General features: G+C 54.1%; 1 protein-coding gene across 2 annotated transcripts; it reads right to left on the bottom strand.

The window, feature by feature from the left end:
• Positions 1–792: 792 nt before the first annotated feature.
• YKT6 (YKT6 vesicular SNARE protein) lies at positions 793–13,049 on the bottom strand. Of its 2 annotated transcripts, none has more exons than XM_087423806.1 (7): positions 12,851–13,049; positions 9,709–9,791; positions 7,587–7,687; positions 6,456–6,536; positions 5,915–5,980; positions 3,542–3,643; positions 793–2,638 (listed from the first exon to the last, which is right to left on the bottom strand). In XM_087423806.1, the coding sequence occupies exons 1-7, from the start codon at positions 12,952–12,954 to the stop codon at positions 2,603–2,605; spliced, it is 573 nt and encodes a 190-aa protein (XP_087279932.1). In that variant the 5' UTR covers positions 12,955–13,049; the 3' UTR covers positions 793–2,602. The 2 variants fall into 2 exon arrangements, with proteins under 2 accessions (XP_087279932.1, XP_004438382.1); XM_004438325.3 differs by having other exon boundaries at positions 6,456–6,560; positions 12,851–13,045.
• Positions 13,050–13,493: the final 444 nt, after the last annotated feature.

Here is a 13,493-nt window from a genome sequence, read left to right as displayed (position 1 = left end):
AGGAGGCCCTTGAAGTCAGCTTCTCAGTCCGTGGGCTGCACCTGGAGATGCTCTCCGATGTAAGTGGGAGGGAGGGCTGCGCCAGGGAGCACCATGCGGATCCCAGAGCTGGGCACAGAGAATCTAGGACAGAGTCTGCCAGCTTGGAGTCTGTCCTGGCATGGTATCTAGGGCTGTAATCCGAGGAGCCATTCCAGGCCAGGCCTCCCATCAGGCACACACCGCTGCCCGGCCCCATGCCCCATTGTGGATCCTGAGCCCTGAGGCGGGATGTTGTCGCTCCCATCCTGGTGCACGTGGGGTGGGACACAGCATGCAGGGCTACAGGCCCTACAGTCTTCACAGACTGTCTACTGACCAGCCACCGAGGTCATTCCTTAAACTAGGTCAAGACTCAAGACTCCCCAGCCTGCAAGGATCCAGAGGAGCACAGGATGCCCCCACGTGCCTGCAGCGCTTGGCCCCAGCTCCTGAGGGGCTTTAGCTGTGTGGCCCGGCTCCGTGGCTGCAAGGCAGCTTTCCAGGCAGGTTTCCCGGCTGTAGCAAGAACCAGGGCCCAGGACTCAGCGACAGCAGAGCTTCTCTGTACTCCGGGGCTCCCTCGCCCAGATCCTGCTAGAAAGGTCTGAAAGGAGGTTCCAGCTTGGGCCTGAGGAGTTAAGGTAGATGCTGCCTCCCCTGGACAAGAACTGCCCCCAGGTACCCCGGACCCCGCACTGCAGGTGCACAGCACAGACGGACAGGGGTCCTGAAGAAAGGGGCCTCCTGAGGCTCAAACAAAGCACAGAACCATTCTGGAATTTCAAAAGACAACTTTATCCAGACAGGAATTGCTCCAACAGAACAGAGAAAAGTTAGGCAGAAGTTATTAAAACACACTTTGCCAAATGATTTAACATTCGAATACAGTAAGAGCAGGGGAAATGCTAGGCACAGGGCCTGAGCCAGCCCCACCCTCGCTGCCCTGCCAGAAGGGCAGCCAGACAGACGTGGGGACGTGCTGAGGTCTCGCTCCCTCCTCCTCGCAGTCCACACCTCTACCCCCTTCCCCAGCGTCCTCCAAAGTGGGAGGAGGAGAGTCAGGTCAGAGGTGGCCCAATCATTCCCAAGGAGCAGTCAGGGAAGTTGCAGCCATCTCAGGCGCCAGTGAGCAGGCCAGGTCTGCGCCTCTGGGGTGGGGGGTCAACTAGAACAGAAGAATCACATGGGCAGCCTACTGTAGGGGTGGCCAAATCCTGATGGCATAGTGCCCAGAACAAAAGGGCTGCGGGCAGGTAAACCTGTTAAGAGGTGAGGGCCTGGGAAGCCACGCAGATCCCACCTCTGGGCCCAGCAAGAGAACACAGGGGCGCTGGCACTTCTGTTGGGGCGGTGGGACCTCCCGGGTAGGGCAAGAACCAGTGTGCTCAAGGAAGGACCCCCAAGGACGAGACTACACTAGCTGACACCAACCTGGCATGAGCTTCTGTGGGGACAGGGTTCCAAGGGCGCATCTCGAGCTCGTGTCCTCAGGAAGCACAGCAGGGCATGTGTGGACATGGCAGGAAGACCTGAGGGACCGGGCAGTGGGAGAGGGGCCCGGAACCTCATGGGCCATCACTTGGGCTGCCCTGCATGCCTGTGTCCGGGGCTGGGCCTCAGGGCCATAGGCCTTCGTGCTGCTTGGGGGGCTCAGCACTGCTCCTACTGGGGTCGGGCTGGGGGGCTGCTGGCTCAGACCACAAGCAGGGTGTTGGGGGTCCTCGGGCCAGCTGACACCTTCTCCTGGTGCCCATTAACAGTGGCCACAGAAAAGGCCACTTGCTAAGACATGCAAGGCCCCAGGTGGTTGCCAAGTCAGTCTTGTTACCAGAGGCAAATGAAAACTGGTCCTGAGAGACTGCAGCACACACTGTGATCCAGACGATCAAAGCCAAACTGCAAGTCAGGGCAGGTGCCCCCCGACTTCAAACACCTCCTGGGCATCTTTGTGGAACTTGCCAGATGAGTCCTGCCCTCAGCAGGAAGCTAGCCTCAGCAGAAGTGCAAACACCACTCAGAAGTTGTGAAGCCCAATGACTGTCCTCCCCATCAAGGCCTCGGCCTTGAAGTACTGGCCCATGCCCTGCTCAGCCCCCAGCCCCAGCGGCCCTGAGTGACTTTCCCAAGAGAGCCCCGCCTGAGTGCTGCCCCGCCCCAGGTGTGTTATCAGGGAACACACCCTCTTATTGGAGTGTTAATACATTAATGTACAAATAAAACCCAAAGGCACACGAGGATCAATAGCGAGCTGGCCCTGACCTCCTGGGGGCCTGTGCAGGGGTTAGAGACGAGCCCTTGAGCAGCTACAGGAGTCACTGAGTTTATAGTTTCATTTGGCCCAAAAATACACCTTTAGGGGCCTCAAATGATCTTTTCAAAAATTGCTAGACATGTGAATTTGAACGTTCCCTACCCCCAGATCCCTTCCACCACCCCTTGGCTCCTCCTAGAAGCTCCAAAGTGAAAAATGTGAGTCTGTCCCCACTCCAGGTCTTTCCATGGCGGCTCTGCTTCTCTGGAGGCTGCAGTTCTGATGTGAATGACAGTGATGTTCCAGTGCAGGGGCCTCTGATGGCTGCCGTCACATGATTGCACAGCATGAGTTTTGTTTCCGGGCCTTGAAAGAGACAAAGAGAAGCTGAAGTGGGGGCTGAGAAGGCCGGCAGCCCTGACCTCAGCACGGACAGCACAGGGACCTCCGTGGGAAGCGGGGTGGCTTTACTAGGGGCTCTGGGAACGAGACCACTGAGTCGGACAGGAACGGGAACCACGAAGAGGGGAGAGAGAGAAAAAACTCGCCTGTCCTCAACGCCTGGGGAAGCTGTCTAGAAGCAATCCACACCCCATTAATACTGTCAATAGCGAGTAAATCCCTGCTGTTAAGCCAGGTAGAAAGAGACAGCAACGTAAGTGGGATCAGCTGAGCACCTTACTTTGCCCCACCCTCGCCTCCCCATCTGACTCCGTGGGTGGTGTTTCTTACTCAGGATGTCTTTGGAGAACAGAGCGGTTCCCACTCAGTTTTTGAGGCCCATTACCTTCTCTCTTGCTTCCTGTTCAGATACCCCCTAACCCCACTGGCCATCTCCCTCCAAGGTATAAACAAAAGCAAACGTGTGTGGACAGACCAAGTAAACTCAGCCCCACCACTGTTCAAAAGGTGAAATACTTCTGTCACAGGGAAACGAACTGGAGGCACGAGAACCTCTCCAGGAAGGCTGTACACCCAACTGCTGAGCAGACAGCAGGAGTGAAGCGAAGCCCTGGGGACCAGAACCTGAACCAACCTTCTGCCTCTTGATGGGGAGCCTAGCAGCAGGGGGACAAGGTCTATGCTTGCTTTCCCTCCAATGGGGCCCATGGGATCCGCCACTACTGACCAGGCCTGGGCACCCCTCCTCTGCTCTCACTGCACGTCACTGACTGTTCTAAGAAAGATTTGTTTAGTGGAGAGGGCACAAGGGACGAGCATGCTCAACTGCTCTCTGGGGGCGCCTGGGAGCAGCAGGCCGGTACCCACCGTTTTATAGAAGGCTTTAGACTGTGTTCCCAGCACTTCCGATTTGGACACCAGGTCATCTAGCTTCTCTCCTCGCTCTAACAAAGACTCCATGGTGTTGTGCTGGACAAAAGGAAAAAGAAAAAAGGCTTTGTTCACAAAATGAGCTGACATGACCCCTCATGAAGTTCAGTCACGGACAGCACTTCCTTTGGGCTCCTCCCCCATACATGAGCATCAAGATATGGCATCCCAGACTTGTGGATGCAACAGGATCTAGTGACCTTCCTGTGGAATCTAGAAGGTTCTAACTGGGATAGAGCACTTCCCAAAAGCTTCTCCACAGCACAGGCCTGGATAACCATGCTCTAGGAGGGAATACTTATATCTGTACTTACACACGTATTCCTATCAGCTACAAAGTTTCCCCTTCCCTAGAGGAGAACTGAGTTTAAATGTCATTACCACATACTCTGCAGAAGCATCTACACACTTAGGGAGGATGAGCACACACGCAGACCCTTTTTGATGGGGTGACGGGCTAGAGCCCTTAGAAGACCCCGTGGCCCTGCTACCAGGGTCATCAGGAAGAGGCTGGCTCGCTTCTGCCCCAGATGGCCATTGCTGGAGCAGCAGCAGGGCCCTCCAGAGGCCTCTTCAGAGCAAGAAGCACGAACCCAAGTGCGCACCTGTGAGATGGCACAGAATGAGCAACGAGCAAGAATCTCCTTTATCTCTACACACAGCTGAGCAACTCAGATTTCCCCCATAAAAAGTTAACTGGATTAAGATACGGATGGGATGAGAAGCAGCGTGACCAATAATCCAGATGCAGCCACAACAGGGCTGGGGGAGGTGGCCAATCTGCTCTCTGCAATGCAGAGAGGCTAGGACAGTGCACGCGTGTCCCCTGGCTCTGTGGTGCTCACAGACTCAGACGCTGAAGCAGCAGAGGAAGAGACGGGCTTGGTTAGAAAGCGCGGGGAAACACGTGACGAGAGACAGAGACGCAGACGCCTGAGACTTCCACAGCTGACTCCCATTCCAAAGCCCCAACACCACGGTATTCAGAGCACGGGCCAGAAGACCTACGTTAGGAGCCCCCTGGAATGCTCTCTATAGACACAGCCTGAACTGCAGAACGTAGAACTCCCGCCCCAGACCAGAGTTCAACTCCAGGAGACGCCAATGTGCACGAAAGCTGAGCCAGTGTTGGCAGGAATTTTATCTTGGGGGGGTGGGGGGGCGCGGTTTCCTGGGCATCTGGGCTTTATATCCTCTCACTTAGGGTCCATTAACTGCTGGGCACTGGTGGAAGTTAGGTGTTGTACTGCGAGCAGGGACATAAAGATAAGACAAGCTCCCAGTCCTAGGAGCTCACATAAACATGTTTATGTGAGCAACTCAGATTTCCCCCATAAAAAGTTAACTGGATTAAGATACGGATGGGATGAGAAGCAGCGTGACCAATAATCCAGATGCAGCCACAACAGGGCTGGGGGAGGTGGCCAATCAATGATTATGCTCTCACATAAACATGTCAGGGGAACACATAAATAAGTAGTGACAATGCAGTGACATTCAGAAGGGCCTGGTGTAGCCTCCAAGTACTTGGGAGGCCTGAGTGTGGGATGCTTGCGTGGGAGCCGGGCAGGAAAGCTGTGAGAGGTGACAGGGCCCAGTTGTGAGATCGTGTCAGGAAGTCCGCTCTTCATCCCGAAGCTGATTCGAGAGCTGCTGAAGGACTTTAAGCAACGAGTAACAGATCAACGGCTCTTGTCTGGTGGACAGACTGGAGTGGGTGGGAAACGAGGCAGAGGCCACAAAGACCAAACCCCAGGTGAAAACAGATGCTGCTCATGTGCCAAAAGGTAGCTCATAGTCAAAAAAAACTGTTGAAGCAGCAGTTACAAACCAGGAGATCTCAGGTAAAAATGCAGGGTTCCTGCTCTTCTAGAACAGGCCTGTACTTAGCCAGAAAGAGTGTGCTTCAGTGCCCCCCTGCGACCCAGACCCTGCAAGGGAGGCACCTTGGGCTCTGAGACAAGCTGAGGCAGGCGCTGGCGGCGGGGAGGCAGCTCCAGAGCTCAGGTCATCCAAACCCAGCAACCGCCCAGACAGGGAGTGGAGTGGGCAACAAGGGCCACGTCGGCTCCCAGCTGGGCCCCTTGTACAACGGGTGCCATTAACCAAGATGGGGTACGGCACAGACAGGCAGGGAGTTGTCTACGTGAGTCTGGCTTTGAAGCCTCTGATGCATGGGGAGAGGTAGGCAAACACCACCTGCAGGAAAGTGTCTCGGCTACGATTAAGACGAGCATGGACTGCAGGTGTGATCGCTGGCCCTCTTTCTGCCCCTAGGCTGTGGCCTTGCCCTCCCAGCTTCTTGCTTACCAGGATGATTTTGGTCTCATCTAGTTCAGCCTGCACTTTACTCATGGGGTCAGCTTCTCGGGGGTTCTAGGAAAGAGCCAAAAATAAGAACAATGTCAGGACTAGAGTGACCACCTAGAAACAAAGCTCAAAACTGAGCAGCCAGACACACCTTCACAAGGTAAAAACCACAGGCTGTTTAAACACACAACAGAGAAGCAAAAGCCTGCCCAGGAGCCCAGCTCCCAGGTCTTTTTTTTTTTAGCCTTGGAAGATTCGCCCTCAGCTAACATCTGCTGCCAATCTTCCTCTTTTTGTATGTGGGCTGCTGCCACAGCACAGCCACTGACCGAAGAGTGGTGTAGGTCTGTGCCCAGGAACTGAAGCGGAGTGTGCTGAACTTAACCACTAGGCCACGGGGGCTGGCCGGGTTCCAGGTCTTAATGCGGGTCCCTGCATTTTCCAAAGGGACATCGACATCAAGGCTGTCAGGAAGTCACCAAGAGCCACAACTACCAAGCTGTTGTTCTGGGCCACGTGGTGTCTACACAAGGCACTCTACCTGGTATCTACTGAGGTGACCGTCCAGGGCTGCATAGTGGATGGTAGTAGGGCATCCGACTGGCCACTCTGTCCTGTCGACCTGCTGGGAGAATTCGTCCAGTACCTGCAGGGCAAGAAAGCTCAGCAACAGCCCCCTCGTGTTCACCAGCACCCACGGCGACACGGCGTGACCCGAGAGCCTCACCCACAAGAGGTGCCCAGGAAGGAGGGAAGAAGAGGGAGGCTAAGGGCAAGGGGGACATCTAGGCTCAAGTTCCTCCTTCCTGAGTATTCTGGGAATTAAAAAATGCCCAGCCTGAGATGATCCTCATCTGGTGAATGGTAAAAGTATTAGAATTTTAAACTACCGATTTCCACCTTTACCAGGTTATGAATTTCCAGGAAAAAGAACTGGCCCTCTAATTTTCCAAAATAATTCTTCAAAAAGGGAATTAGGTCCTCTGGATTTAAGCGACCACCAGATTTCATGTGCTTGTAAGCGTATCAGTGTCTTGGGGGACAAGATGAAGCCAACGTCTTCCAGGAGTCTGTAATTAGCACCACTCACTCAAACTGAACAAACTGAAGAACGCGGAGGTGCTAAGCCCCGTGGTGGTGCCAGGTCCCATCGGGGAAGGGAGCTACCATAACTACAGGACGGGTCAGGAAGGGGACTCCTTGAGCAGAAGCAGAAGTGTCTGCAGGGACGGCCTGACGGAGGGGAGGTGGGTCACAGAGCAGAGCATGGAGGTTGGCGTGGCTGAGAAGGAACTGAAAGTCATGACTATTGAGGGTGGAGGCAGAAAGAGAGCCGGCTAGAGGAGTGACCAGGGCCGGGAACACGGCCAGAGCTGACCTGAGGGTCCTATCCCAGAAGGAGAGATGCTGTGACTCTGTGGCAGACGGGGAGAGTCAAGGTGGCACCAGGGACACAGCCTGGACACAGGTGGGAAGAGGGGCAGAACTCGGCACCAGGGAGAGAACCTGGGAAGGGATGCCCGACTGTCTCTTGGTAGTGTAAGGAGAAAAGCTGAAAACGGGTTGATTTTGGACACACTATTTCATCTCTTATACTCAGGCATTGTCGCCACCCCTGGCTCCAGCCCACACTCATCCATCCCGGTCCAGTCCAGACAAATTGCAAACTCACCTTCTCCAGCAGGGTAAAAGCCACACGGGATGGATATTCACTGTCAGCAATGACCACTCCTGCAAGACTGTCAGTTCGCACGTAGACATGGCACAGATATTCTAAGAAGGTGAGAGGTCAGACACACGGACGGCGACATGAGGGCTTTAGACTTTTTCACTGCCCAAATCAGTCAAAGCATCACAAGGCTGGGCTCCTGCCTTTTGGGTCAATGAAGCCACCCTGAGGGAGGTTTGTGGAGAGGCTCTGCATCACAGCCCAATGGACTCAGAGGACGGCGCTATGGAAGCTCTGCCGTCAGCGTGGCCCAACACCTGCTTCAGGACAAGGACGCCCTCAGAGGCCCAGCAGGCAAAGCCAGGGCCCAAAGGAGCCGCCTGTGGTGCAGAAAACATCCCAGGCAACACAGCCCCAGGTGCATTTCCACCTCACACCCTTGAGCTCCAGGACAGTCCTGGCAGCTCTCTGAGGCTCTGCTCTGTTCCCAGACTGAGGGAACCCTGGACAAGCCACGCAGCCTCCACTTTCTTAAAAAACTCTGTAAGTGTAACCCCAAGTCAGGAAATCACCTCTATGGGCCTCAGGTTTCCTTATTACAGCAACCCTGCCTGGCCTACTGCATTCTGTGGTGGGCCGGGGCGGGGAGCAAGAGGGGAGAGAAGGCCCATCTAGAAAAAAATTAGCCACTGCTGGCTGAGGTCTCCAGTATTACTGTGCTGAAGTCACCAAATTATCAAAAGGTACAGTCTGTACAAGGGCTTCTGCAAAACAGTCACAATCCAGGGGATTAATTTCTGTCACTTTGAAAGGATTCAGAGATGATACAGCTAACCATATCCCCAAGGTAAAAGGAACCTCAGGACTACAGCTGACGAATAAGAACCTTCTTGTCCCTAAGACTCTCACTTGGGGGCCGGCCCCGTGGCTTTGCGGTTAAGTGTGCGCGCTCTGCTACCGGTGGCTTGGGTTCGGATCCCGGGCGCGCACAGATGCACCGCTTGTCAGGCCATGCTGTGGCAGCGTCCCACATAAAGTGGAGGAAGATCGGCAGGGATGTTAGCTCAGGGCCGGTCTTCCTCAGCAAAAAGAGGAGGATTGGCATGGATGTTAGCTCAGGGCTGATCTTCCTCACATACACAAAAAAGACTCTCACCCAGAAGATTCCAATGCTAAACAAGGAAAAACAAATTAAAGAGGAGAGGGAGAGACTGTGGGCCCCTGAAATCAGAAAAGGGCAGAGATAAATGAGAGCAGGGACAAGGAGAGGGACAGGGGGTCATCACCGACACTCTACTTTGTCTACATTCCCTAATAAGATTCAAACGTGGAGTCAAAGTGCACACTGTAGAGCACCTGACAAGTGGGTCAGCATCTGAGGAAATGTCTTTAAATAATAAAGTTGGGAAGGCAGACACAGCCGGAGGAGAACTGAGAATATTTAAATGTTCATGATCCAATGTGACTTGCGGGACGTGAGCGGTACAGGGATCCCGCACAGAACACATACATTCGATACCGCCTGCATCATCCGCGCGCTACCTCCACATCACGGGACCCAACGTCAGCGCCACACGTGAGAGTCCTTGTTTTCTGCCTGAGGAAGCTCACGTACACCTTCCCTGATCTGTCTGTATAATATACACCTCTATTCAAATAAATGCCTAAAAATTCCTACAGGAAACTTGAATTATGAAGAAAAAATAATGGTCAAGAGTAAAAAATAATGAGTTTTCAGATTCCTAGTCAAAAATCTAAGGAGCACAGAATGCAGTACTGCCTCAACAGGGCTAGCTAGCTGGAAATCCTTTTTTGAGATGTCTACAAATCTGGAGAGGAAGAGGATACACATAAAGGTTGCTTATCACTCCAAGAGAGTTGGACCCTAATATTAAGCAAGTCCAAGCTTTGGGGGCGATTTTAACTACATAGCTTAGATACCACAGTGGGTACAGAATTCTGTGTAAAGAGGAGGAGGAAGGAAGAGAGAACAAGGTAGCAGAGGAGTAGGGTCCTGGCAGCCCTTTCCATCATGAGGTGACGGCTTGAGTCGAGAGAGCTGCCAGCTGCCTGAGGTGTGGCAGCAACGCCAGCACACAACTCGCAAGTTGGCAGGTCCTCTTACCTTGTTCTTTCACAGAAGCTCTGCTGCCTTTCGCTGAGCGCTCCACAATCAGTTGACTTGTGAAGGTCATGAATTCCTGAACACTAAGAGACACAACAAATATTACCTATTCCCGTCACTTTGTCCCCAACACAATGAAAGTGACCTCTGAGCTTATACACTAAGGAGACATTGCTTCTTGGTTTCATTCCTTTCCCTCCCAACCTTAGTAACAAATAATAAATGCTTTGCAAATGAACACAAATACAGATAATTACAAATCATCATGACCATTCAAACCACATGTTTGCTACCTAGCTCACCCACAGCCCACTTCCAGACTTCTGGGGAGTTTTCTACAGGCTACAGTCAACTTAATGTTTTGGTCAAAGTATGATTCGGGACACAGTGGAGAAGCAGAAGGCAGCTCCTGCTCTCAAAGCCTCACCAACTTCCAAGAAACAGGGCAAACAAAAACTGCACTGGAAAAACACAAGCAGCAAACACTGTTCGGCAGATGAACAGCCAGTGATGGCTGCAGCCACACGCCACACACCGCAATGTGACACACATCCGCAGTGAATGCTGGGCCTCCTCCACGGTACGAGCCCAGGGCACTCTGGAAGGAATGGAGGGCAACACTCAGCCAAGACAAGGAAATGGGAAATGGCTTGTGCCATTTTTCATACAAAGACTGAGAGGGAAGAGGAGATTCATGGGCCCGACAGAGAGATGTGGCCAGATGGAACAGTCACAGGTGACACCGGTCCAGCCAGAGGAAGAGGGGATGACAAGAAGCCTCTGATCAGGAATGCCACAGAAGGAGCCATCAGAGCAGGATCCTGACTCAGAGTCCACAGCTGGGCTCCTGCAGATCTATAAACTTCTGACACTGCACTGAGAGCCACAGCGAAGAGTGAAGCCCCCGACTCGGGAGTGGACTGCCCTGCTGGGATCCTAGCTCCACCACTTACAAGGTGTGTGAACTCAGGCAAGTTCCTTACTGCACTGGGCCTCATCTATAAACTCAAGATTCCCTGTGATGGTTAAACGAGTTACGTTGTGTAAAGCACTTAGCACAATGCCTGGTGCACAGTATTACTTGCTACTATTATCTTGATAGAGTGATTTGGTCAAAATAATCCCTTGGAGAAAAATAAGGAAGCCCCTGCAGTAAAACTAAAAAGAGATAGAGCTTAGAGTAGAACTGTAATTAGACAAAGGAAGAATCGCATTCACATGAGAGCCTGCAGACAAGGGCCAGAGACGCTGGGAAACCATTTGAAGGTTTTAAGCTTGGGGTCTCGTAATCATGAGGCAGGAAGGATGGAAGTGAGGAGGCCTTACGAGAAAAACAACATGATCAGCTGGAAGACATGTTGTTTTAACAGAGGCAAGCAGACATGTCCCTGTAGTACTGCAGTTGTATTAATCCTCTGAAACTGGCATGGAACTGGGGGTCTTCAGTATACATGGGCAGGGAAACAGAAAAAGAATCCGAGTTAGGCAAGTTGGCACCAAAAGTTCCATCACAGAAAAGCAGCAACACAGAGCAGAAAACAGAAGCCATGGTAAAGAATGCTAAGTATCAAAAAAAGACCCAAAAGAAGCAGAAAATTTCAACAATATAGCAACAGGAATTGTTTTAGATCCTGCCAGAAAACCACTCTCAGGAACAAAACAGCTGGGGCCAGCCCGGTGGTGTAGGAGTTAAGTTTGCACGCTCCGTTTCAGCAGCCTAGTGTTCTTGGGTTCAGATCCCAGGGGCGGAACTACGCACCGCTCTTCAAGCCATGCTGTGGTGGCATCCCACATATAAAGTAGAGGAAGATGGGCACAGATGTTAGCACAGGGCCAATCTTCCTCAGCAAAAAGAGGAGGATTGGCAACAGACGTTAACTCAGGGCTAATCTTCTTCATACACACAAAAAGAACAAAACAGCTGCTTTGAAGCAGTGAAAACAGAATCCAGATTACCCCAGACTTGGAGACTGGGTGACCACAGACACTGACTCTGGAGGGTCCTCCTCCTTTGTGCCTGAGCCCCCCCGCCCCCACCAATGGGCTGGAAGTGTCTGTGGTCCTTCTAATACACACCTTCCTGCAATCAAAGTGCCCCAGAAATGTTTAAAAGCATGTAAGCCCTACAAATCCCATGCTTCCTTTCAAATCTTAAGGGTAGAAACCTTTTGTATCACTGCATCCCAACCATAAAAAGCACACAATTTGGGTTCAAGTCCTGGCTAGTTGCACCACAATTTCTTGGGGCCTCAGTGACTTCATCCATAAAACGGAGAGTATATCAACACCTCTCACACCAAATTGCTGGAAAGCCCCAGCAGATGATAGACACATGGTTCTCAAGGTGTTGCACCTGAGCTGCCTGGGTCAGCATCACTGGGTAGGAGGCGTTGGTTTAAAATAGAGATTTCTGGGCCTCAACCTACTAGTTCAGAACGTGCGGGCGTGAACCTGGGAAATCTACACTTTGTTTCAAAGTCCTCTTATAATTTTTATACGACAAAAATTTGAAAAACACTGAGTACGAGAGTATATTCTGAAATGGTATAAGCCTTTTTTCGAGCAAAAGGAGAATGATTCCTCAGAGCTACAGTCTGCAGACCGAGGAAGAGGCCACCGCCCGGCTGGGGTAGGCCGAGCCCTGGGCCTCCCCCGACCCCAACCCTCCTGCGATCCCGCGCCTCCCTCGACCCGACCCTCCTGCCATCCCGGGCCTCCCCCGACCCTCCGGAGATCCCGGGCCTCCCCCGACCCGACCCTCCTGCCATCCCGGGCCTCCTCCGACCCGACCCTCCGGAGATCCCGGGCCTCCCCCGACCCGACCCTCCTGCCATCCCGGGCCTCCCCCGACCCCGACCCTCCTGCCATCCCGGGCCTCCCCCGACCCCGACCCTCCTGCCATCCCGGGCCTCCCCCGACCCGACCCTCCTGCCATCCCGGGCCTCCTCCGACCCGACCCTCCGGAGATCCCGGGCCTCCCCCGACCCGACCCTCCTGCCATCCCGGGCCTCCCCCGACCCCGACCCTCCTGCCATCCCGGGCCTCCTCCGACCCGACCCTCCGGAGATCCCGGGCCTCCCCCGACCCGACCCTCCTGCCATCCCGGGCCTCCCCCGACCCGACCCGACCCGACCCCGCTCACCTGGACCTCTGGAAGAAGCTGAAGGAGGACACGTCGTACGCGGCTTTGAGCAGCACGGCCTTGGGCTCGCCTTTGTAGAGGACGCTGAGGCTGTAGAGCTTCATGGCGCCCCCCGCCCGCCCGGCTGCCGGGCCGGCTCGCAGGCAGCAGCGCGGCCGCCGCCCCTCGCACCGCCGCTGGCTGCTGACGGGTCGGACGCCGGCTTCCTCCTCCCGGCTCGGGGTCTACTTCCGGTTCCGGCCAGGGGCCGCCGCCCGAGATCGAACAGAGGGTTCGGTGCCCCGGATGCAGAAAGGAGCGGCCGACACGCGCGTCGAGGGGCGGGGCGGGGCGGGCGCGGGAGCGCGGCCCTGCCCCTCTGCGCTGTCCTGCAGCCTCCCGGGCCGTGCCGAGTCGTCTTGGGCCGTGCTGAGGCCTCGGGGAGCGTCCCTGTTTCCCGGGCCGCCCTCCGAGCAGTGAGACCCGGAGTAGCACCCACACGACAGTGCTTTGAAAACCCTACACGAGGGGCTTTGATTTATGGGCGAACTGCCTTCCTGGAGAGTGTTTTGTAAATCAAATCTTGAGTGAAGGGCAGGGACCTTTTCTTCTACAGGCCCCTTCGGGGATGTGAAGGCATGCCTCTCATCTTCAGATGATTGAT

Source organism: Ceratotherium simum, chromosome 1, assembly GCF_057802395.1.
Source record: "Ceratotherium simum simum isolate JZ-2026a chromosome 1, ASM5780239v1, whole genome shotgun sequence".
Classification (NCBI taxonomy): Eukaryota; Metazoa; Chordata; class Mammalia; order Perissodactyla; family Rhinocerotidae; genus Ceratotherium; species Ceratotherium simum.
The sequence above is the reverse complement of the archived record's forward strand: the minus strand, read 5'-3'. Positions and strand labels throughout refer to the sequence as shown.